This window comes from Chrysemys picta, chromosome 18 (genome assembly GCF_011386835.1).
Source record: "Chrysemys picta bellii isolate R12L10 chromosome 18, ASM1138683v2, whole genome shotgun sequence".
NCBI lineage: Eukaryota > Metazoa > Chordata > Testudines > Emydidae > Chrysemys > Chrysemys picta.
In genome coordinates, this window is record NC_088808.1 from 3281373 (window position 1) to 3307061 (window position 25689).

General features: G+C 54.4%; 1 protein-coding gene across 11 annotated transcripts in view; it reads left to right on the plus strand.

Annotated features, from left to right (window-relative positions):
• RGS3 (regulator of G protein signaling 3) overlaps window positions 1-25689 on the plus strand; it is a 204835-nt gene that overhangs the window by 58330 nt on the left and 120816 nt on the right. For 5 of the 11 annotated variants that reach the window (XM_065572233.1, XM_065572234.1, XM_065572232.1 and 2 more), the window contains 5 exons: window positions 3593-3683; window positions 7915-7982; window positions 14458-14539; window positions 22088-22193; window positions 23576-23915. In XM_065572233.1, coding sequence (XP_065428305.1) covers window positions 3593-3683; window positions 7915-7982; window positions 14458-14539; window positions 22088-22193; window positions 23576-23915 — 687 coding nt within the window. Of the gene's footprint in view, window positions 1-3592; window positions 3684-7914; window positions 7983-11151; window positions 11414-14457; window positions 14540-22087; window positions 22194-23575; window positions 23916-25689 lie in introns of those variants that run through there. The other 6 variants (XM_065572237.1, XM_065572242.1, XM_065572236.1 and 3 more) reach the window with 5 other exon arrangements.

The following is a 25689-nucleotide window of genomic DNA, read 5'->3' on the forward strand; positions in this document are numbered from 1 at the left end:
CAAGGGCTCTGCAGAGGTCAGGGTATTGAACTCACCACACATGGAGCCCCATTTTATAGGTGAGGAAAGTGCGGGTGAGAATTCTATTTCCAGGAGTGGCACCAGTTTGGGGTGCCCAGCTGTGGGGAGCAGGCAAGGCGAGGGGCAGAGTGAATGGGGCACTAGTCAGAGAGGGGCAGGTGGGCATCAGGTGTCTGAGTGCGCTGGCTCCAGTGAGGTGCTTACAGCAGGGCATGGCAGATGGGGGGAGCCGTCCGAGCCCCAGCTGAGGGTGCAGCATTGTGCAGGCTGGGGAGGAGAGGGAGCTGGTGTCCTGGGCTGGGAGAGCCCCGTCTCTAGCTAACAGTTAATGTGAAAAGAAGAGTATTGGAACAAGGGGGATAAGCCCTCCCGTTTCCGTGTTTAACCCAATCCCTAACTAGAGACCAGGCTGCCACCTTCCTGGGGGTAGATTATCTCCCATCTGCTGCTGTGGGACAGGACACTGGGCTAGACTGGCCTTGGATCTGAGCCATTCTGTGTTCAAACCCACATCTTGTCCCCTTCGGCTCCCCGCCCCTGGCTGTCCTTGCTGTTAGCTGCTCCGTATCCCTCGGGCTAACTCACGGCCAGCATGGCAGCATCAGGGCGTGGTACTGCAGAGTTACTGTGGCACTAACCCACCCTTCCCAGCCCGTGATGCCCATGCTTGCTCTGGCCCCTGCTGGTGGGAATGTACGGGGGGGGAAGGGGGGAGAGTGCTTGCTGCCCCTCTCTCAGCTGCTGCAGTTTGTCATTCAGTGTCTTGGAGAAAATACATGAATGGCAGGGCCATTGCCTGCCTTTCCCATCATTGCCCACTCCATCCACGCCTGGGGGGCAGGGGGATTCTGTCAAGCCAGTGCTGCCACCTGTTGGCACTTTCATGGTAACACAGCTTTAAAATCTACTGGGTTTTTCTTCCTCAAATAAACCAGCAATTCTGCTAAAGTAAATGGCTTCCACAGATCCCCACTTCTGGGTCCTGAGAAACACAGGCAACCCAACAGCTGCCAGAGCAGATCAGGCTGAGATCCATCCAGCACCAGCAAGGTGCAAGAATCCTGCAACAGGTGGCTCTGGAATAACCCGCCCACAATAGGGTGACCAGATGTTCCATTTTTAAAGGGACAGTCCTGTTTTTTGGGACTTTTTCTTATGTAGGCACCTATTACTCCCCACCCCCTGTCCCGTTTTTTCACAGTTGCTATCTGGTAACCCTACCCCACAAGGAAACGTCATCTGAACCCCCTCAGTTAGAGATTGATTCCTGGTGTCGGTGTCCAGGGCTGGGGTTCACACTTCAGACAGGGCATTGAGAAATCCAACGGGTTCAGAAAAGATCTGCAAGAAGGTCTGAAGGTCTGGAAACCTGCCTTGTAGCAAGAGACCAAACAAGCTCAGTCTATTAAGAGAAGGTTCAGAGGTGACTTGATCACAGTCTTTAAGTCCCTGTACAGGGAAAAGATTTGAGAGCGGATTTAATCTAGATCTAATGAAGCCGACAAAGGCAGAACAAGATCCAGTGGCTGGAAGCTGAAGCCAGACGAATTCACACTAGAAGTGAGGTGTACATTTTGAACACAGAGGGTAATTCATCACTGGAAAAACCTTGCCAAGGGATGTGATGGATTGTCTGTCTCTTAAAAACAACAAGGAGTCTGGTGGCACCTTAAAGACTAACTTAGTTTAAAGATGTCTCTTGACATCTTTAAACTAAGACTGGGCATGTCTGTGTGCTTTAGATCAACTGGAAGGGATGAGTTTGATGCAGGAATCCCTGGGCGAGATTCTCTGCCTGTGCTATGCAAGAGATCAGACTGGATGATCATGTCTGGTCTTAACATCTGCGAATCTATTCATCTGCTTGCTCATGCCTTGAAACAGGGGGCTCATGTCCCCGCTAAAACTGGTGTTTTAGTCTTTAATAGTTACTATTGTGACTCTGGTACTTTGATCCATATCAATGTCCAATCTTTTTTTGAATCTTGCTAAGCGGTGGCAGTGAGTTCCACAGGCTAATTGTGACTTCCAGACTGTATGGGTAGAGGCAGGTGTGCACACACAAACACACACACATCCTGGAGTCACAGAGGCAGGATCTGGAGGCTGATGCTGTGAACACACAGCTGTCCCTCATGTGGCTGGCATGAGCTGTCTTCAGGGTTCTGCATGGTAATTCAGGACCATGCACCTGGGTCCAGCAACCTGCCCACTGATTTGAGACTCTTCTTTAACCAAACCCTTTGTCCCTGGTGTAGGGAATGCCCTGCCCAGCCTGGCCCGCAGCATGCATGGGACGTGGTGAAAGAGCCCTGGCGTTGCCCGCCCTGCACTGCTGAAGGCACTCAGTGTGGATTGCAGATGACCCCTCTGGTGGTAGGGCTAGAATACTGGCCACCTGCTGAGACTGCCAGAATGGGGCACACGCAATGTAGACACATTTCAGCGAGGGACTGGGCCGGAACAACTGGTTAATTTCACATAGGCCATGCCGCAGCATGTTCGGTCAGCACTTCCTGGTGACCTAGGCCTGCTCCTCATTCTGATATGGTCCTTTTGCATAATGACGCTAGAAACCCACCTAGGAATACGACTTTCTTACCAGACTCCCTGGATGACAGTGAAGTGGCACAATACAGTGGCTCCAGGCCCTACCCCCATAGCAGCCCCTGGTGCTGGCAGCGTAGCTAGGGGACGGGGGTGTGTGGCCAGCTGCTGGAATGGCCCTTTGGGGCTATGGGCAGTGGGGGAGCCCTGCCCCCAGGAGAGAGGCCAGCAAGTGAGACCCTATCTCGGGCTTGCTGTGAGAGTGCCAGTGTGCGCTGGAGCTGAGGCCTTTCCATGCTAATGGCTGGAGCCCCGCGAAGGGCTGAGCACAAGCATTGCTTCTGTTCCCAAGTCAGAGCAGGTGGAAAATCTGCTCTTCCTGTCACCAAACACACCTGGGTCCAGCAACCAGCAGGCCGGGGAGGAACAGAGTGGGAAATAGCCCCAGTGAGGAGAGGGATCTGATCAAGGGATGTGGGGCCCTGACACCCCCACCACAGCTGCCCCCTGTACCCTCAGCTCCCAGTCTCTTGTCCTGCCCTGCACCTGCTGCATCCTGCTCCTCCGTCGCTCTAAGGAATCCCTCCTCCCGTCTCACACGCTCTCCTTCCACGGTGCTCCCGCTGCCTGGCACTCCCTGCGCCAGTGAGCCAGGCAGGCGCCCTCCCTTCTGCTGCAGTGCCCGGCTCACATGTCAGCCCCTGAGCTCAGCCAGTGCGGACACAGGGCACCTGGGCCCTGTCTGCTCTAGGACACGCCCCTGTGCGCGGGCTGGCTCAGCCTCGGGAATCAATGGTGCTGCTGGTGGCCCCTCTGGCAGCCCTGTGGACGCAGGGCCCAGGGCCACCAACTGTGCTGACACTGGGCTGGGGCGTGCTGGGTGCAGAGGGTGCCTTTCATACCTGCTCTGTGTTCTCCCCGGGCAGGCACTGCTCAGCCAGCACCCTGCACTCCAGCCCTTGCACAGACACGCTCTCCTGCTCGGCATGAGCTCTGCGGCTTTCACTCCCTCTCTCTGCCCTAGGAGGTCAGCGGCTGGTACTATCTCCTCGGTGAGGACCTGGGCAGGACCAAGCACCTGAAGGTGGCCACGCGGCGTCTGAAGCAGAGCAGAGGTGGGTCCCCCTCAGCAGCATGCTCTGGGGAGTGGTACGTCCCAAGAGCTAGCAGAGCATGGGAGCGGTTTGGGTTCTCATGCCCTGCCTCCTCCCCCCGGCAGCGTGTGGAGCCAGGCTCAGTGGAGAGCAGATTAGCAGAGGCCCCCATCCTATAGCTGGCCTCCAGGTATCCTGTGCGGGCCTTCAGGGGAGACTCCCTGCCTGTGCTGCATGGAGCTGGGCCTGGCTGGCAGCCTCCATTTGCCGCACTCCAGGCAGTACTGCAGTTCAGTGTGACTCAGCCCAGTGCTCAGTGGCTCCCAGACATCCTGGCTTGCGGCAGTAAACCTCCCCCTCGCCCCAGGTGCCTGCTCCTCTCCCCAGCTTAGCCTACGGCAGCCCCCGGGCCGCAGCCTTTTCCTCTTGCACCTGCTGCCCCGCTGGCTCTCCCTCGTGTGGCAGAAAGGGAACCGTTCCCAGCTGTCGTCCTGTGAGCCGTGCTCCTGAGGCTTCAGTGACGCCCAGGTCTGCGGGCCCACAGCAGGCCAGACCCCTGGCTCTGAGGTGACTCTGTCATCAACACTCAGGCCACTTTGTAGGGGTGCAGAATACTCCACAGGCTCGCCCTGTCAGCCTCGGCCTTGGCAGCTGCTGGGCATGTCACTCGGGCAGGGCCTTCTCTGGTAGCTGAAGGAGAGTTGTTAGCGTTCACTCTGGGAGTGTCTGCGCTCGCTCTGCCACTCCCCTAACACCCCCCACGGGGGCCCTGGCAGAGGGCAGGAATCCTGCATGGCATGGCAGGACGTCTGGAGCCAAGGCGCGGATGGCGGACATGAAACACTGGGACATTTCAGGTGCTCTGAAAGGGCTCTGGGTGTTAGGGCATCACATGAGAAACTGGGACGGTAAACACAGGATGGATGGACAGCAGAGCCATCACATCCCCCAGGCCATCCTGCAGGGCTTCATGCAGCTCCATGGCCCAGTCCCTTAGGCCGCTCACTGCTGGGATGGGTTTCCTGCTCTCTAGTAGATGACATATCACTGGATGTTGGAGACTTGGACCTGTCAAAGTTAGACTCAGGACTCATAGTTTGTCAGACCACTCTGTTTTATTAGCACAGCGCTCTGCTAATACATTCAGATAATGTGAGCCCCCATGCAAGATTCAAACAGTCTTATTTATACAGATAAAAGGGTGCAAACTAAACAAAGGGACAGAGAGAGCAAAATTGTAAAATTTGCATAGGGCACAATATGCATATCCTGCTTCCTTATTAACTCTTATCGATCTAAGGCTAATGCTTCACCAATTGCCCTTAAGTGGCAAGTTAAGCAGTTAATTGTCTGCTTTCCTGCCCCCCTGGCTTGCAGCATTTCTCATTTCTACTTAAAGGTACATACAGCATTCTTTAATCCCTTCTATTTCTTTAATATAATTCATTTAACTTTCACAGACCCCAAACTGCCTTGGAGCCAGCCCAGTGTGTGAGCTTTGCTGGCCCAAAATCCAGCATTGGCCTTCTCGAGGAAGGGGTAAAAGGGAAACTTCTGCCCCTCTGAAGGCCACGCCGGGTGCAGCGACACTGCGAGCTTGGGTTGCGATGTCCTGCTGGAGGAGACAGACACAGTAGCTCTCACTGAGCTAGTGTGTGAGAAGTGGGACAGGTTACCTGCTCTGAGTGTGTGCTTAATGGGGCGCCTGGGACAGCCCAGGTTCTCCTCACTGCACAATAACCTCACAGCCCCCGTACTGTATTAGGGTGCCAGCCCTGGCTCTGAGCCCATCTCCTTCTGAACCTCCCTGCTAGGCTGCCTGCAGGGACAGAGTGTGAGCACCAACCTCAGAGCAGACTGGTAGGAACCAGGCCACAGACCCCACCCTGGCTGTGAGTTCCAATCAATTATCATGTGTAATCTTCTCAGCCTAAATGTAGGGTCACAGACAGTCCCCTTGGGTACCCTGATCTGTCGCACCAGCCAGGGGAGCCTGCCTTTGTGATGGATGGTCCCTTACCCCACCAATCACAGCAATATTCAGGTTACTCCCAGACCCAAAGGACCAGTCACTTACCCCAGATCAATTGCACCTTAGATCTCACACCAAAGACCAGGCTTGTAGCCAATCCTGCAATAAACTCCATACAGATTTATGACTAGGAAAAGGAAAGCAGAGAGCTATTTATGAGGTTAAAGCAGGTAAATGTACATGTACAAATGAGACACCATCTGCAGTTTCCAAAGGCAATGGACGTTTCTATAATGAACAAGCTGTAGATGACCCTTAGGGCTAGCCCAGGCTAGGCAGAGTCCAAGCAGCACAGAGATAATCAGGTCCTTCTGTTTATCCCCCTCCTCCCATGTGCTCTGAGCGGCAGACGCAGCTGATGGGAGGAACTCACTTGCATGACTCATCTTCGGGGGGGGGGGGCAGAGCAGGACAACTAAAGAGTCTTTTGTCCTCTTGAATGTCCCTGCAATAGTCTGTCTGGGGTTAATGGACCTTGCCCCCCCCCCCGTTGGGCAGAACGTAAGCCCTTCTGCTGGAGATGGGCCCTTCACACTATTAATGCCTCTCCCCATCCGGTGATTTACACCGTCACAGGCTCACAATACAAATGCTCACATATTACCTTACACTGGGAAATACAGAAGCTATAGGTGAGATGAATGCCGGCATCAGCTCACAAGCATTCAGTAAAGTCTAAACACTGAGCACATTCCTATAATCCTAATACCGGTTTTAACAGTCCTAACACTGATTCCAGCCAGGTGTTTGTCAGTGTTCGGTTGAGGCCTGGGGACCATGACATGAGCTGGCACCTGCTCTGCCAGCATCACACTCCTGAGTTCCCCCGCCGGCTCCCGTAGCAATGCTGGGCTGTTGCGGAGGCAGAAGAACGCCCGAGGGAGGCAGCGCCCGGCTTGCCGTAGCTAAGGACAGCGCTACGGTTGCAGTCACAGCAGGGACTACATCCATAGGGAGTGTGACAGGCTGCAGCTCGCTGCACTTGCTCTGAGGGGCAGATTGGGATATTCTGGGAAGTCCCAGGTAAATCTGTTTAGGAGAGGGAGTCGCCCTCCTTTGTGCTGTCCCCTGAGGAGCGCTGGAGACACAGGTGGCCTGTCGGTGAGCCAGCAAGCCTGCAGGAGCTCTGCGCAATCTGAGGAGCAGGCTGGGGGTGTGCGGGGGCTGTTTGGCATGGCCCCTCCTAGCTGCCTCCCTTCCTACCAAGGGCGGCCGGTGCACGGTGCACGTCACTAGGTGCTGGGGTGGTTCAGCGGGTACTGGGGAGCACCGTCTCTCTTCGGCTGGGCCCAGGGAGCATGCAGGAGGGGAGTTCCTCTCCTGCACACTTTTCAGGGGCCAAGCCAGGGGAGAATCCAGCTCCTCTTCCTCCTCTCCATCTGGGACAACCCCACCCCCGCCAGCTCCTCCTCCCCTACCGGGGGGGAAGGCAGAGGAGCTGTTCACACCTCGATTGCTCCCACCTCTCCTGGGGAAAGTCCAGCCCTCCAGCCCAGGGCCACTTCAGGGGAGAAGGAGGGGCCTGGGCTGGCAGCCATATTGACTTTACACCACCTGGATTTCCCGACCCGGCGACACTCGGACATTGTGGTAATGGGGCCATGTTCGCATGTACACAGGAGAGATCCTGGGTGACCCATAGAGAGGGGGCATCCACCCCCCTCCATGGGGACACAAGCCCGTCTGTCCTCCCTGTCTCTCCCACTCGCTGTGCCTGTCACCGCACGCTGCTGCTGCATCTCACCTGCTCTCCAGCTTTGGGCCAGCAGCCTCCAGCCTTGGGACCACTGAACTCAATGGGTTCCCTCCTGTTGCTCCAGTGAGCTTTGGATCAGGCCCTTGCTGAGTTCTCCATCCTGCCTGGCTCTAACCTGTGGGGCTGCCCGGTGTCTGCAGGAGTGGAGCAGGCCTGGGACGGGAGATGTGCTGCGGGGGTGTGTGCACAGAGTGGGGTCTGGGCTGGGACACCGTCGCAGGGCAATGTGTGTGAAGGGCACGTGGCAGCTGCCCATCATGCCACCCTCAGTGGATCACCAGGGAATTTCTGGGTCTTCGAATAACCACAGGAAATGCTGCCATGTTCCAGTCTGGAGCTGGTGCCCCCATAGAATTCATGGTGCTTGGCCTTTGGGCAGAGGGAGAAGACGCTGTTAAAGGCAGAAGTGTCCGCGTGGTGCCTAAGAGCAGCCTATGTGACATGCTCTTTCTGTTGCCTTCTAGAGCCACCACTGGCGAGCCAGCGGGCTGAACTAGGAAACCAGGAGGCTGAGAACATGGAGCAGCTCAAGGTAGGTGTGCCAGGGCCAGCGCTGCCCTGACAAGCTGAGCCCAATGGCTGCAGCACAGCACTAGTGACCCAGGGAGCAGGGGCGGGAGAGGCTGTTCCCAGGCCAGGAGCAGGGCAGGAGAAGACACTCATCTGCACAGTAGCAGGGCTGAGTGAAAGGGCAGAGACCAGCAGGGAGAAGAGGAAAGTCTGGCGTTGCTGAGCAGGGGATTCAGAATGGGATCGTGAAATGAGTGGGCCTGTGATGGTTTCTCACACGCAGAGACGAGCCAGATTTCCATTTGCTGTATACAACAAAGCACAATGGGCAAGTCTTCATGAGAGAGAGCGCAGTGTGTGTGGCTCCTCTGTGGCAGGTTGTGTCTGAACACAGCCTGGTGGCTCCTTTTGCAGCCAGGAAGGGGGTTTCCTCTCCGTTTAGGCTCTGTCCACACTCCAGCATATAGGCTGATTTTGTAAGCAGTTAGTGACTCTAAATGCAAGTGGTGTCTTCATGCAGCATGGTCAGGACCCATGGCAACTGCAGGCCTAGGCTGCCCCATGGCTCTCTTCTGGCACCTGGGTCAGCGCTCTGTTTTGTTGCTGTGTGAACTGGACCCCTGGCCATGTAACCAGGCTGGTTGGCCCCCCTCCCTCCATTCTCTATGTAGTAGGACGTCCCAGGGTGCACTGTTACTGCTGCGGTATGTGTGTCTCCTGGGCACTCTGTCCCCTGCTGGGGTCTTATGGGATAGGGGTCCAAATTTCCCAGGATGCACTGGTATGTACCTAGTTGGGTGGCGTGGCAGGTGTAGGTGCAAAGCACAAAGACTCCAGCGTGGACTCAGCGGCCCACCCCTTGTGACCAGGTCAGATGGGAGAATTGCAGCTGGTTAGAGTGGCTGGAGCTGCAGTGTGGATTGGGCCATGAAGGTGAGATCGGTGGGAAACAGGCCATGAGCGACGTGCGCTCCATGGGGAAGCTACCTGACAATGTGGGGATGTGCCTGTGCTTCCCTGCACGCGTGCTGTGGGGTGGAGCTGGAGAGCTCGGAGGCCATGGGGAGGCCTTGCTCTAGCTCGGGGAGAGGAGTGATTCATTCCAAAGACTTTCAAAGGAGCCAGAGCTGTGTGACTAGACCCGGGGGGGGGGGGGAGGGGGGCACATCTGGGTATGGAAATTGTACAGCGGGCCATGAATGCTCACGGAATTGGGGCTTGGGGTGGGGGAGGGGGTGAGGGCTCTGGCTGGGGGTATGGGCTCTGTGGTGGGTCCAGAAATGAGGAGTTCAGTGTGTGGGAGAGGGCTCTGGGCTGGGGCAGGGGGTTGGGGTGCGGGCTGGGTGGGTGAGGGCTCTGGCTGGAGGTGTGGGCTCTTGGGGAGGGGCTGGGGATGAGATTTGGGGTGCAGGGGTTGCTCCGGGCTGGGACCAAGGGGCAGCATGGGGGTCAGGGCTGGGGCAGGGGGCTAGGGCGTGGGAGAGGATTGGGGCGTGGGAAGGGGTCAGGGATGAAGGCTCCGGGCGGCGCTTACCTCAAGCAGCAGCATGTCCCCCCTAAGGCTCCTACGTGGAGGCATGGCCAGGCAGCTCTGCATACTGGCCCGTCCACAGGTGCCACCCCTCAGCTCCCATTGGCTGTGGTTCCCGGCCAATGGGAGCTGTGGGGATGGCGCTTCGGGTGGGGACAGCGTGCAGAGCCCCTTGGCTGCCCCTACATGTAGGAGCTGGAGGGGGAACGTGCCACTTCCTCCGGAAGCTGCGCGGGGCAAGCCCCCGACTCCACTCCCTAGCAGGAGCTCGAGGGCTGCATTAAAATGTCTGAAGGGCCGGATGTGGACCCCGGGCTGTAGTTTGCCAGCCCTGGACTAGTCCGTGCTACGCTGCACTGAGAGGGCCCTTCCTGCGGACACCTGCTGATTTGTCTGAATATGCTGCGTTTTCACCCTACGTCTTTCCAGTGGATGTTACATTAAATCCTTTGCCATCCGAACGGGGCACTTGAGACCGAGGCCTCTTGATTTATAGGAGAGGCAAGGATGGGAAACAGCAACACAAACACAGGGCCCACGTCGGAAACTGGGCCCAACCGGCTCTGTGATTGATCTGTGCCAAATTCGCCTCGCTGCTTCCCTCAGCTGCATTCTCAGTTATTTGTTTTAAACCGTAGGTTGAGCTAGACAAACCAACCCAGCGCCCTTTCTCCCTCCCTTCCTCTCACATAGGCAGGGTTTAAATTCAGCCGGCGCTGGCCGGAGTGGAGCTCCCTCCAGTAAATATTTTCAACCCTCCTGGAGTTTTTCTAGCATGGTGGGGGGATGGGTAGCTCCGGGAAATGCCCTGTAAGAATGAACACTGTCACAGTCACCACTGACCTGAAAGATGGCAAACTGGGGGAGGCGGAATGGCGGCTTGTCAGTCAGCGTGGCCCCAGGCTGGCAGGGCTAGACACAGTTTGGTTAGTGACTTCAAAGCAAGCCCTTTTGTCCTCTGCTAGTTAAAATCCCTCTCACCCACTTGTGTTTGGATTTCTGTGGCAGCCACTAGGCCACGCTGCAGTGACAGTGACTCCGGGGCCCGGTTTGGTTGGGGTTTGAAGCCTTGCCTCACTTCTGCCCCGTGGAGGAAGCTGAAAGGAGCTTTCTTCTTGCTTTGTTAAGCTGCATTCTACAGGGGTTCCTTGGGAGCTGCTGCTGCAGTGTGCAAAGAGGCCATGTCACACAATCCACCTTTGCACTCTACGGCTGACTTGAGTCAGAGTTTTGCTGTGCCTTTAATTCTGAAATTAAACCATGGGTGCCACTGACCTCCAAGCTTTGGGTCGTACTTCCCCCCCCGCCCCCTGTAAACACAAAGCAGTATTGTGCATGTGTGTTCTGTGAAAACAAATTCTTCCTTGGTTTCCTAAAGCAGAATCACTTTTCCTCCCGTATCTTTAAACTAGCCTACGAAATCTTTTTACTGAAGTGAAGCTTGTGCAGCCAAGGCCTGTGAAATGCTGCTTACACATCCTCAAAGTGTTTGTGAGAACCTTGCAATAACAAAGTGCTCTGTGCCGCTGAAGAATGTAGCAGGAACAAAAGCCACATCAACAGAGAAGGGACTAGGGAATACTGAATAGTTGACAGGAATTTTAATATAAAACTCTCTCTCTTCCTTGTCACTTGGAGTTTTCAGGAAGCCCTCTGTCTTATCGGAAAGCGGCATACAGCACAGACAGGGGCTTGGGAGGTGAAAGGTGGCTTCCTGCCATTCTTCTCTAGCGCTGGGTTCCCATGGGCGGTCATGCCAGTTTCACTGTGGCTTGTTCCATGCTGTTGTGATACAAGGAGACCAGGATTCCTGCTCCTTTGAGGGATTTAATTTCCATGGGCTAGCGGCAAGTTTAGAGCCTGCAATCATGAATCGCTTCAATGGACTCTGCAAGGTGTGCTCAGAGCGGAGATACAGACAGGTCTGTGGAACCTAACCCTAATCCGAAGGCAAAGTGAATCCATCTGGGGGGTGCATGTCTGAGTTAGGCATATGTGCTTGTGTGTGTTCTCCCCCTGCTGCTCTGGCTGTGTGTGTCAGGTTATTTCCCGTGTATTGGTTTGTCAGGATTGTTTTGCAAATGCCATTATAGCAAAGATCGTGGAAATGCTTGGCAAGTCGGCGTCTGTGTATAAATGATCGCTGTCTGCGTACGGGCAGATCCGCAGAAGTGTGGATGGCCCCATGGTGGGAGCAAACATTCAGCTTGCGCTAATGGCCTGAGTGTTAGTGCTCTAAGGACTTGGTGTGTCCCGGGGAAGAGCTAAGCTGAGCAGTAGTGTCCAATTTACCATTCATTAGTGGAGCGCAGGGCACTGCAGATCCTTCCTTGTGTTTATCAGGAATGCATTAGGGAGACAAGCGAGTTCCATTTGACACTGACGGCTGCTAGAAAAGAGTTTTGCTGAGCGTTAGAAAGGAAAGTTCCAAGTTCTGTCTGACCGGGTTTGTCCGTGGCTCTGTCTGTCGCAGGGTATTTTTAATGGTGTAAATGTGGCTGTGTAGATGAAGCTGCCTTGGCTCCCCATTGCTCTGCAGTGGGGTCATGGCTCACTCCCAGGCAGACTGAAGGGTCCCAGCCCCTTTGCTGAGTTCTCCTGTTTACCCTCGTTCTGAGGCTAGGGCTGGAGTTGCGGGATCGTGTATCTGTGGCACTGCACTCCCTTCAGTGCAATGAATTAGTTTCACAATCTAGAAGCGAAGAAGACAGAGCAGAAGGAGTCTCCTTGGTTAAACATGCCCCATCCCAGTCTCTGGGCTGGATAAAGGCAACTCCACTCCGCTCTGCATGTGGGATGGTTTACTATGACTCATGTCTTGGGCCATGTTAATTCTTGGTCTCCCATAACCATTGAAATCTCCCCTGGCTCCTCCCCCCACACCAGGGGTGTAGAGTTCTGATAACTCGGTGCCCTCTAGGGTACTGAAGTCACACGCCATCTCTGCACCCACCTTCCCGGACTGGGTTCACACTTCCCAGCCCTTGTCTGCAGGGGCAGACACACAGCGCTGGTGCCAGCTGGGAGCCGTAGCCCAGACCCCGAGCTCCAGTGTTTTGATCACTCCATCGTGAAGAACAGAGCTGGGTCCCTTTTTCAGTAATGAAGATCTGTGCTCAGCTGCTGGTTCTCTGGATGCTACATGAGCAGAATTGACTCCAGCTCACTCTCCAGTTGCTGGGCTGGCTCCTCGGGGCCAGCAGGAGAAATAGCGTGTCTCTGCCCGGGAAACCTGCCGCTCTGACCTGCAGACCCACCCACAGGACAGAGTGCGACGGTGCTGTTTTCACCCTGTCCCCACGTTTGAATGGGCTAGAGGGGTCGCTGCTGAGTGACATAAAACCCCCATCTCCCTTCAGGGCTAGAGTGTTTCTGTCGGTGGTCACGGGGCAGAGGTGGGGATGGGAAGCCAGCAGGGCCGACGAGAGGGAGGGAAAGCTGGTACAAATTACCGGGCCCTGGCGGTCCGGAAGGGAGCCCGGGGCCCGCCCCCCCCCCCCCCCGTTGGCCCTGTTTAGCCAGTCTGCCCTTGCGGGGGGGCCCGAACCCGCTCTCGGCGGCCCTGGAAGCCAGTGCTAGGGTTCCATGGCGTGGGGCTGTCCCAAAGAGCTGCTCACCGAGCTCTGGTCAGGACTCCCAGGCCTAGAAACCCCCTCTGCTGCTCCGGCCCTGTGTTCGAGCTATGTGTAGAGAAGAGTCAAAGCTGACGAGCCACCACCAGCATTTTGGCCTGTTTGTGACCCACCAACCCCCAAAGCTACCCAAGGCAGGGGGCTGGGCCTGCTCTTGATGATGCTAGTGAAAGGAAGTTTGGGTTCGGAAGCCCACTGCCATGCTAGGGAAATGCTGGGAAACAGGGCGTGTAGCTCGGCAACCGGATACTATTGTGATTTCATCTTCACTTTATTAGAGCAAAAGATATAAAGAGGCTTGGATTAAATTCTCCTCAGTCAGGATCTGTGGTTGCTTATACTGGGTCTCTCAATGGGATCTGTCCTTCTGGCTGTTTATTTCCAGAAATCATATGGGTCAGTTGGTTTCCCCACCCCCTCCTTTTCAGTAAACCAGGAAACGTGACAAACGTCTCTGAAATAACATTTATAGGAACTGTGACTCTGAGCTCCCGCTGAAAGCCAACCTTCAACAAATGAACTTCACTCTATTCATGAGAGCTCACAGCCTCCAGGGTCAGCGTGGCAAGGGGAGACTTTAGCTTGTTCCCTGAATGCTGATGGAAAAAACCCATTAACACTCCATCTCTTCCCTTCAGAACTCCTTTCAGCCATATCCTACTTAATGAAAAAACTTTAGCAGAAAATAATGTGTGAGGCTTTCAGAGCGTCTTCATTCCAACTGCTTTACAAATATTAATATACTAAGTCTTGCCACAATCCTACAAGGTAGGGAAATGTCATTATTTACATATTACATAAGGGAAACTGAGGCACAGAGAGTTGCTCAAAGAAGTCACACCGGAAGTCTTTGTCAAAGCCAGGAATAAAATCATATCTCCTGGTTCCCAATCTTCTCCCTTAACCCATCCTTCGTCCCACCTCTAGAAGACTCCATTGGTTATCAAGAGAAATTCAGGGGAGGGGAATTGTGTTATCTGCCTGTAGTACAGGATACACAGCTCACCTGCTCACAGATTGCAATGCCAAATTTTGGGTGATTTGTAAATGCCCTTTTAAATGCCCTTGGCTGCAGTCCAGCGTCAGATATGTCAGCTATGTCCTGGCCGTCTGCAGTAGTTTATGTCCTCCGACAAAGGGAGGACTTTTATCCTGACAGATGTTTGTTGTCTCTGAACAGTCCATCCATCCCTCTCCAGTTGGCTATACAGATGCTGTTTTAATGTAGGCATAAAAGTCCTGGGGCTGTGCATGAGCAAAGTGCTGAGTTCTTACTGGTCACACACAGTAGCTGCCTTCCTGTGTAACAGGATGACTCTGATGTCTGTTTTCAGATTACAATCCCTCGAGGAAGGGATGGGTTTGGCTTCACAATCTGCTGCGACTCTCCAGTCCGTGTGCAGGCTGTAGACTCTGGTAAGAGAACAACCCATTTTTATACATCTTTTATTGTTGGACTGATTTGAAAGGGACTCCCTGGCCCCCTTTGCTTCCCTGTGTTTGATCCTGTCTTAGGAGCCTCTCAAACCTCACAGAATTTTCCTTTTCTCTTGAACAGTTTCTTTTAAATGTCCCCTTTTTGCCTCTAATGAGGCCAGAGGCCAGCGTGGCTGTCTCGTTACAGCACTGCCTGTGCTCAGCGCTGTGTGCTCAGCGCTGTAAGCTCAGCAAGAAGGTATTTCAGTGTGACTGCTGGGCACAGGGACTTCTGTGCCATTTCTTGGTGTTTGACACAAAAATGGTGGCAGCTAGTTTTTACCTAATTGCTCATCGAGTGAGTAAAATTTGATTATGTAATGAGTACTCCACGTAGCCAGATATTGGAAGAGAGCATTAATGGCCTGGTCCAAAGCCCATGGAAATCACTAGGAGTCTTTCTATTGACTTCAGTTGGTTTTGTATCAGTCCCTTCATTTCCACAGCAAAAGTCAGGAATTGCAAACGTTAAGTGGAAAAACCACCTTAACTCTGCCCCTTGTGCTTATGCCTCACAATACAGTGTTTAATGCTGGGATTACGTACAGGTTCTCAAATAGGACAATATACCATTTGTGCTATGTGTGGCATTCTGCAGTGTTTTGGTGTCAGTCTAATATACGTACTAGTACTGGCTGAGAAGGATATTTCCCCCCCACAAAACATTTAGACAAAAACTATTTTAGATGTTTTTGTTGACATATTTCGACAGAATTTTTCATTTTTTTGCCAAAAAAAAAAATTCCCAACAAAACCATGAACACTGAAAATTGTTTGGTTTTCAACAACCGAAAAATTTCAGTGGGTCAGGCAAAATGTTTTGGCTTTACTGAAAATGTTTGCCAAACAGGCCAAAATATTTCAGGTTTCAGTTGTCCAAAACTGACAACATTTCACAAACCGTGGGATTTGAAAACGGACGCACTTTGGGTTCTTTTCATTTGCGGTCTTGTTGTTGAGCGTTTATGGGACATGTTTTCAAGCTTTTCTCCTGAATCATCAGGGTGAGAAACGTATTTGTCTCTCCCACAAAACTGACCTGGAAATCTAGTTTGCTATCCTGTACCTGCCTCCTGGGGTACTGAGGAACCCAAATCTCATCTGCTTTTCCCGCATGTGAGTAACTGGGTCCTGGGTGTGTCGGAGGAGGTGAAAGCGCATCGCTGCCCCAATCCCAGGCCAGGCACAGCCTCCTGCAGCTGGGATGTAGCTTGCATCTCCCCCATGACATGGCTCAGCATGGGGGCTGCCGGACCCCAAGGTGCGCTCCCTGCTGCATGCTGGTCTCTGCACGGCTGATGTGGAGACTCCTTCCCTGGAGCACTGGGGGTTCAGAGGCACCCCAAATGAGTGCTCTGCCTGTGGTCCCCACCCCAGTGCAGGCATGAGATGGTGCCGAGGGCACGCTGCTGGCCCTCCCAGTCACAGGGGAGTTCCCCCCGCGAGAAGAGCCATGCCTGTCCCGGCTGGGGAAAGCTGGCAAAAAACGATGACTGCTCCTGATGGAAATAATCAACACCTGCTTGTGAGAAGCTAACCTGCCAGCCCACCCTGAGGAATGCCATAGGCCACAAATAGTCAGGAAGCCAACACTTGATGCAGGAAACCACCTGTCACTGCCCCACCTGTAACTTCCCATTCCTTGGCAAAGTAACTGAGAAGCTAGCAGCAGCCATGCTTCAACAGCAAGTCTGCTGCATCCTGATGCTTTGTCATTGGGCGTGAGAGCAGGGACAGCCGCGCTGGCGCTAAAGAGAGGCTGTTCTCCTGGCCATGGATGTAGGCCCCATGTTGGTGCTTCCATGTCGTGACTTCCCTGCAGCTTTCAAACCAATTACCACAATGGTCCGGTCAGTGTGGGGTGCAAATCCAGACCAGGGCATGGTTGTGTCATCACCTGCCCTGTAACCCTGGCCACTTCACAGTGCTTTGTTGCTGTAGCTCTCAGACTGGGCTGCTCCCAGCTAGCCTGCCAGCATGCAAGTCACCCCCTGAGTGTCCATGTGCTAGACGGCCTTGGTTCAGCAGCTCTGACCCCTGTCTGCAGCCCCACAGCGACTTCCACCAGCCTTGGTTACATCTGGCAGGGAGACCCTCACGCACTCCGAGTCCTGAATTTGCCCAAAGCCACGTGCTCTGCAATATACAGTCCTGTCCTGGGCAGATCAGAGCTTTAATATGGCTTATTTGTTCCTCTAAAGAGACAAAACCACATCACAGCTTATGAACCTAACTGGGGTGAACACAGCACTGAGTTGGTTTATAGTAAAATAAAATATTATTAACAATTGGCCATAGGTAAGTGCTGCTAAGTAAAAGGAATAAAGTTAGAAAGGTAACAAGCAAATACAAGTGAAAACATGCACCTAAGAGTCTAAAACTTCACCTAGCAAGATACAGGCTTTGTTCAAGATGGTTTCTCTCACCAGTTGTTCTTCTTCCCTGCCGTGGCTGACTTTCCCTCAGCCAGGACCTTCCACAAAAGCACCAGGGGCTGGTTTCCTTGTCTTCTTAGGTGAATGATCTTTATCTAAGCAGGTTTCTCACCTGCATTCAATTCCAGAGACTTCAAGCCCCCCCCCCCCCCCCCCCCCCCGCTTGGTTGAAGGACCCATCTTTCTCAGCTTGTAAGAGCTCTAGCCTCTAGTGATGGATGCCTTCTCTCCCCACTTATATCTCCCAAGGTCAATGACCTCGTGCTGTTCTTCCCTTCCTGTGCGCTTCCCATCCCCATCCCCCATATGATTTCGGTATAAATGAGGCTTCCATTGTTTGAGTCCATCATACTTGATTTACATAGGAGACAAGTAGGTAGCGGTGTCTGGGCAGACTGGACAGCAGAATCTCAATGAGCATCCATAATTCCTCCTCTGGTATCAATACAGACATTTTACCACCAGCGTGGTACAGGCATCCATAAAAGACCTTCCATGATGCACTAATATTGTATTCAATGAGTTGATTCAATTGCTTATTATTTGAGATTTAGATTCCCCTGTCTTTATAGCTCCAATAAAGTTTCTCTACCTTGCTGGGGCCTAGCCAGGCAGTCTCTTCCTCACACTTGTTAGCTGGAGAGCTTTGTTTAGCTGGTATGTCAGTACATTCTCATTGTCTTTCAAAGTACTTTGGAAGTAACTGCCTGGTGGAGAAAGCTCGGGGCTTTGTTTAGAGTGAGCTAACTCCGGTGTGACTGGCAAACACATTTTAAGAATTATAATTTCAGTTTATGTCCATAACTTTGCATCAGTTGCTTGCACCTGTATGACATGATGAGCTTTCCAGTGACAGGTCACATGACACCTCCTAGCTACAGATGATAACAGTAGTGAGTTGGGGTATACTAGACTGGTCAGGCCAGCTGATATCAGGGGGCCCCTTGTCCTCTGCCCTCGAGCTGTTCACAATGTCCCAGGCTGCTAACCTGCCTATGTGACATAGTGGGATGGATGGCACTGCACTACAATGGCTCCACTTATTGCTCCAACAGCCCCAGAGAGTGGAAATGGGCAACTGCTTCTCTTCTACAACCCCCCTCCCCACCTGCAGGTCCCCCAGAGTAGCCAAGGGCAGCTGGTACAAAGTCCATCTGGGCAAGTCCAGAGTGGTGGGGGTTGGAAAGGAGAAGTGCTTAGACCTGGCTGTTGCCGTCCTCCCCTTCCATTGAGGGCATCTGCCTCCATTCATCCAAGTAGCATGGAACGTGGGGCCCTGTTTGACTCAGCCGGAGCCTAAGAGAGAAGGTGGCGTCGGTACATCGTCCACCTCCAGCTTGCTGGGAAGCTTCCCCACTTTGCTCAAAGGACGGCCTGGGCATGGTGGTCCATGTCTAGTTTCCCCCAGACCATGTCAATGGAGTTCACTGTACCCAGGGCACAGTGTGGCTGCCATAGAGACAGTTGCTCATGCAGAATGCGGCATCCTGTTCCCTCCACGGGACCCAGCTGGGCTCGTCAGCATGAGTGTGGGTGGCCCCGTTGTTCTCTAGGAGTACAGCTGACAGCTGAGAATGTGTCGTAGGGACAGCCAAAGAGCCAGACTGAAGTGTCCAGAACTGTAAAACTGCTGGAGAGATTGTCTTCAAACATGGCTCGCGTTTTCTGTCTTACTCAACAGCATGGACAGTAAAGGAACCAAGTGTGTCTCTGGTGGAGCTGCATGGCAGTTGGTCAGATTTCCTGGGTAAACATGAGGTGTTTGGAACTTGTGTGTACATTCGCATGAATGGCTGTGTCACTGGGGTACCAGGGGGCCCACACTGAGGTTACTTAATTAGGGCAAACTGCAAAGAATGGGGCAGAGAATCTCCAAAGCTGGTGGGCATTCCAATACTTAGATCCACCAAGCTAGCCACAAAACAGCTTCTATAATACCTTACTGGTTACCCAGAAGCCAAAACACAGTTCCCTTAAAGCAACCCAGCCTTGGACTTCCACCCAGACACCCAAGTCAAATATGATGAGGATTACTGAAAATCTTATTCATCATTTAAGAAAATTCTACCAATCCCAAAGGATTGGGCACATTACCCACCAGTTCAATGACTATTTCAGATCTTACCAAAATACACGTGTACAGCCAATTCCTATTAACTAAATTAAAATTTATTAGAAAAGGAAAGAGAGAGAGTATTGGTTAAAAGATCACTATACATACAGATATGAATACAGTTTTATAGTAGAGATGGGAGATTTAGTGTTGCAAAGAGTTCTTGGATCAGGCTTGAAGCAGTGATGAAATAAACTGCTGACTTGTTAAGTTGGTTGGTCCCAAATGATTGGAAGGTCCTCAGTCCCTTGGATAGAATGCTCCCATTAGTATAAGTCCATAGTCCAGAGGTTTGAGCAGGAAAGTGGCAAAATGGAGGTGTTTCCAGGGCCTTGTATAGCTCTGCCATGTGGAGGGAAACCCATTGTTCTAGTTTGTGGAAAATTACAGATAACAAGATGGCGTTTGGAGTCACATGGGCAAGTCACATGTCCATGCCTGCTTTGCTTTGTCATAGCGGAGGCCATTACCTGTACTCTAGTTAGAACAATCCTATGAAAGTCTGTCGGGTGGGAATAGGCTTCTTCCGTGATTCATTGTGTTTGCTGATGAGCAATCAACTGGAATACTTCATTCACAATGTGCTGGCCAGACTGGATGCAAATTACCCGGTGGGTGCTATCACAGGAGCAGACACATTTGAGCGACAGATACAGAGTCAATATTCATAACTTCAGATACAAAAATGATACCTGCATACAAATGATATTCAGTAAACTGTAACTTTTCCATTGGTGCCTTACTTGACACAATTTGTACAAGATTTGTTGCAGTTCTATAACAGTGGTAGCAACAATGATCTACATGGTTACCTTTAATCAATGTCACGGGCTGGAACTGTAGTGAGACTGTAGCATGTGCATTTTACAGGGACGTGGTGTTTGACTTAAACAGGCATCCATAAATGACACTAACCTCATGGTATGCTTCACCCCTTGTTGGCCTGTTGCACACACATCTCAGGCTAGCAATGACTGTCAGTTATTAAAATCTGATGGCTTGGTGCTGTCTTCTATGTGTAGGAGATTGAAGGTCTCAGAAAAGTTCCTAGTGGACATATATTTTTATCACATCAACAAGCACTGCCATTGACACTATTAACTCTCACTGGGAGTGGCCGGGGGAGGACCCAGTAGGTCAGACACGATGCTCACAGGGTGAGAACAGAATCTGGGCAGTAAGGAGGAATGGGGTCAGTATGGGATCTGGGCAGTAGGGAGGGAAGGTACGGGGTGAGTATGGGATCCGGGCATTAGGGATGGAACAGTTAGGGTCAGTACAGGATCCGGTTGGTAGGGAGGGAAGGGATGAGGTGAGTAAGGTATGGGATCTGGGTGGTAGAGACAGAAAGGACGGGGTCAGTACAGGAACCGGACAGTAGGGAGGGAAGGGACGGGACGGGGTCAGTACAGGAGCCGGGCAGTTTGGTGGGAAGGGACGGGGTCCGTTAAGGATCGGGGTGGTTCGGAGGGAAGGGTTGGGGTCAGAACCAGATCCGGGCAGTAAGGAGGGAAGGGATGGGGTCAGGACAGGATCTGGGTGGTTTGGAGGGTAGGGACGTGGTCAGTACGGGATGTGGGTGGTAGGGAGGGAAGGCATGGGGTCATTATGGGATCCTGGCAGTTCGGAGGGAAGGGATACAGTTAGTACAGGATCTGGGCCTTTGGGAGGGAAGGGACAGGGTGAATATGGGATCCAAGCGGGAGGGAGGGAAGGTACGGGATGAGTACGGGATCTGGGCGGTAGAGAGGGAAGGGACGGGGTGAATACGGGATCCGGGCGGTAGGGATGGAAGGGACGGAGTGAGTATGGGATCCGGGCGGTAGGGAGGGAAGGGACGGGATCCTTAGAAGATCCGGGCGGTAGGGAGGGAAGGGAGGGGAAGGGATGGGATCCTTAGAAGATCTGGGCGGTAGGGAGGGAAGGGATGAGTATGTGATCTGGGCAGTAGGGAGGGAAGGGACGGGAATCGACAAGGTCCTTAGAAGATCCGGGCAGTAGGGAGGGAAGGGACAGGGTCCTTAGCAGATCCGGATGGTAGGGAGGGAATCAACAGGGTCCTTAGAAGATCCGGGCAGTAGGGAGGGAAGGGACGGGGTCCTTAGCAGATCCGGACGGTAGGGAGGGAAGGGAAGGGATGGGGTCCTTAGCAGATCCGGGCAGTAGGGAGGGAAGGGAAGGGAAGGGAAGGGAACGGAAGGGAAGGGAAGGGATGGAGTCCTTAGCAGATCCGGATGGTAGGGAGGGAATCAACAGGGTCCTTAGAAGATCCGGGCAGTAGGGAGGGAAGGGAAGGGATGGGGTCCTTAGCAGATCCGGGCAGTAGGGAGGGAAGGGAAGGGAAGGGATGGAGTCCTTAGCAGATCCGGGTGGTAGGGAGGGAATCGACAGGGTCCTTAGAAGATCCGGGCAGTAGGGAGGGAAGGGACGGGGTCCTTAGCAGATCCGGATGGTAGGGAGGGAATCGACAGGGTCCTTAGAAGATCCAGGCAGTAGGGAGGGAAGGGACGGGGTCCTTAGCAGATCCGGGCGGTAGGGAGGGAAGAGAAGGGACGGGGTCCTTAGCAGATCCGGGCGGTAGGGAGGGAAGGGACGGGGTCCTTAGCAGATCTGGGCAGTAGGGAGGGAAGAGAAGGGACGGGGTCCTTAGAAGATCCGGGCGGTAGGGAGGGAAGAGAAGGGACGGGGTCCTTAGCAGATCTGGGTGGTAGGGAGGGAAGAGAAGGGACGGGGTCCTTAGCAGATCCGGGCAGTAGGGAGGGAAGGGACGGGGTCCTTAGAAGATCCAGGCAGTAGGGAGCGGGATCTGGGGCGAAGGAGCGAATGCCCCGGATGCAAAGCTGACCCGTGTACCTGTGTCCATCCCCTGCGGGGGGCACTGTCCCTGCGCTCGGCTCTGTCCTGGGGCAGATTGTTGGCACGGCTCCTTCTCTCCATTAGGTGGCCCAGCGGAGAAGGCCGGCCTGCAGCAGCTGGACACTGTGGTGCAGCTGAACCAGCAGCCCGTGGAGCACTGGAAATGCGTGGAGTTGGCACATGAAATCCGGTGACTGTTCACACTCCAGTACCCGTCGGGCTGGGCGGGGGCAGCCCCGTGGGATACAGAGAACGGGGCCCCGGAGCGATCCTGAGCCCCGAGACTGGCCAGCTGAAGTGTGCGCTGAGCTGGCGGGCAGGTTTCCCTGCACAGCCGCCTCAGGGGTGGGGCGATCCCGGGAAAACCTGGACAGGCAGCACCCCCAGACTGGGCTGAGGCGGGAGCCTTGGCATGGGGCCCATGTGCTGCAGAGGGGAGTGGCAGGTGGAGGGCGGGCCCAGCTGAGTGTTGCAGATTCGTGGGGCTGCCTGGGGAGGAGGGGGTACCAGTGTATCTGTGTGGGGCTCGGGGGGAGCTGGAGGGGAGGGGAGGAGATAGAGCCTCAGAGTGGCACAGGGGTTTGGGGAGGGGGGGTCTCAGGGGAGGTGCAGGGGGCTGGGAAGGGGAGTTGGGGACGGGGAGGAGAAGTCTCTGATTAGGGGTGTGAGGGAGGGGAGGCAAGAGTCTCTCGAGTGGAGCAGGAGGCTGGAAGGGAGAGGGTCTTAGGGGGTGCAGGGAGCTGGGAGGGGGAGTGAAGGAAGAAGGACTCGGCACCGGAGGTTGGGAAGGGAAGGGAGAGGGACTCTCTGGTGGTGCGGGGAGGGAAGTGAAGGGGGAGGGAATTGAGGTGGGGAGGGAAGTGAAGGGAAAGGGACTCTCGGGGTGGGGGGAAGTGAAGGGAGAGGGAGTCTGGGGGGGGGAGGATGGGACCGGAAGGGAGAGGGACTCTCGGGGTGGGGGGGAAGGGAAGGGAAGAGAGAGGGACTCTCGGGGTGGGGGGAAGGGAAGGGAGAGGGACTCTCGGGGTGGGGGGAAGGGAAGGGAGAGGGAGGATGGGGGGGAGGATGGGACGGGAAGGGAGAGGGACTCTCGGGGGGAAGGGAAGGGAGAGGGAGTCTGGGGGGAGGATGGGACGGGAAGGGAGAGGGACTCTCTGGTGGTGGGGGGGGAAGGGAAGGGAGAGGGAGTCTGGGCAGGGAGGGAAGTGAAGGGAGAGGGACTCGGGGCAGGAGGATGGGACGGGAAGGGAGAGGGACTCGGGGCAGGAGGATGGGACGGGAAGGGAGAGGGACTCTCGGGGTGGGGGGAAGGGAAGGGAGAGGGAGTCTGGGCGGGGAGGGAAGTGAAGGGAGAGGGACTCGGGGCAGGAGGATGGGACGGGAAGGGAGAGGGACTCTCTGGTGGTGTGAGATATCTGTGTGGCTCCTGAAGTTGCGTGGCTTGGGGCACTCTGTGCCTAGTGTCGCCTGCCGAGCGTGTTGTTTGCCATGCTGGAGCTGGGCTTGCCCGTGGGGCTGGCTGGCTTCTCCCGGCTACATTCGTCTGACCCTCCCCCACGGTGTCTCTTTCAGGAACTGTCCCAGTGAGATCATCCTGCTGGTGTGGAGGATCGTGCCGCAGATCAAGCCGGGCCTTGAAGGCATGATACGGAGGTCGTCCTGCAAATCTACCTACGACCTCCAGTCGCCTCCAAACAAGCGGGAGAAAAACAGCTCGGTGCCCTCGCGCCCCGAGCAGCGCCAGAGCTGCCACATCGTGTACGACGGCAGCGACAGGCTGGTGCTGAACAACTGGGCGCGATACACGGAGGTTGGGAAGCGGAGCCAGCACACGATGCCACCATTGTCCCGGGCATCCTCCGACGGGGACAAGAACTACATCCTCTTAGCACCTCTGAATCCTGGGAGTCAGGTACGGCCCCCTCCAGCACTAGCGACGTCTGCCCCCGGGCACTGGGTGTGCCCCTGATGGGGCCACGCCTGGACCAGCTCGCCAGCCAGCCCTACCTCCAGGGACACCTGTCCTAAGCCACCTTGCACCTGAAGCGGGATCAGCCAAAGGCAAGGCCCCAGGCCTTGATCCCTAGCGCCAGTGCTGCCTCGTCTGTGACACGCTCTGGCTTTCCGGAGCTGCTGGGCCCAGGGCTGCACTGGAGGTCTTCAGGAGTAGCCACGCTGAGCTCACCTGAGTCAGCCTGGAGGGTCCCCTACGTAGATCCTTTCGGGAGAGTGGGGTGCAGATTGAGGAGCTGCCAGAAATGAGGTGTTTAAAGCTCTGTGGTCCTCCAAGGGACGGCACTGACTCTGGGCGCTCATGGGCTTTGACACCTCACAGCTCCAGCTAGCCTGCGATCCTGCCTCCAGCCTCTCTGATGACCCTAGGCAGGCCCTCCCCCTCCCCAGCCTGCACCTGCACCTGCACCTGCACAGGCTGAACTTCATGCATGGAGCTGACACTGCTTCTTGCTATATCTTGGTGTCTGCAGATGCCCTGGCTTTCGCTGTTTGCAATCAGCCCACAGCTGTGGGGTCCCTGGCTCCTGGTCCTGTGCACCAAGAAATGTCACAGTGGCATGATGCAAACTGACCCCAACGAGCCCCTTCCATCCCCCAAGATGTCACTGGGGGCGACTGTTGTATCTGTGTCTGCTGGGTACGGTGTGGTTAGCTAGGAGGGGAAGGGAACAGTACAGCCCTGTGGGGTGAGTCTGGGCTGCTGCCTGTCTGAAGTGAATGCCTCGCCTGCCCGCGCAGCCACAGCGGGGAGGGGAAGCGTTTTTGGTCTTTGCTTATTTTCAGCACAGTGTAACCCTTCTGCCCATCTAAGTTGGCAGCAACAAGGGCCGGGTCCTGTATCTAGGGGTTCCGTTTCAATAACGCAATGCAAAACTGGCTCGAGCCCCCACCCAGTGACCTGGGACAATTACATACCACCCCCTGGGTGCCTCTAAGAGGCAATACTTCCCCTCTCGCAAGCACGGAGTCTGAGTGTAGCAGAAAATGTTTAATAACATGAGATAAATGACATCAGCATTAAATTGGAAAAACACCACAAACAGGATTCATAACACAAACCACGAGCAGAAAACCCACACCAGTAAATTGGGCTGTGTCCTTTCCCTTTGGTTCTTGAATCCAGCAACCCCAAAATCACCCAGAGTCCCCAAAGTCTCTTGGGTCCAGCAACCACCCAAAGTCCCAAAAGTCCAACAACCCCCAAAGTCTCTGATCCTGGTCAGTGCAGCCCCAGAGTAAAAGTGGGGCACACAGGGTGTTAAGGGGCACCTTACGTGATCCAAGGCCGGCCAGCCGTCTCTCCGTGGGGTTCCGCTGCAGCCTTCACCACAAGCCAGTCCACTTCCTGCCGTCCCACAAACCGCTCCGCTCTACAAGCTGCTCCGCTCCGCTCACCGACCTGTGAGCCGCTCCAGCCGTCCCTGGAAACAGCTCCTCTCACGGTTCTTTAGACCACTCCAACTGGCCCCACACCACTCACTGCTCCTCCAGTCATCCCCACAAATTGCTCTGCCAGCTGCTTAGCAATATAGCTTCAGGCTCCCCCACTAGTTAACACAACACATAATAACTTTAACTTTTTTGTGATTTCAGCTCACAGTAGGGGAGCCCCAGTGCTGGTGCACCATTGGCCCAAAGTGAATTCAGCTCAGTGGCCTGTAACAAAACTC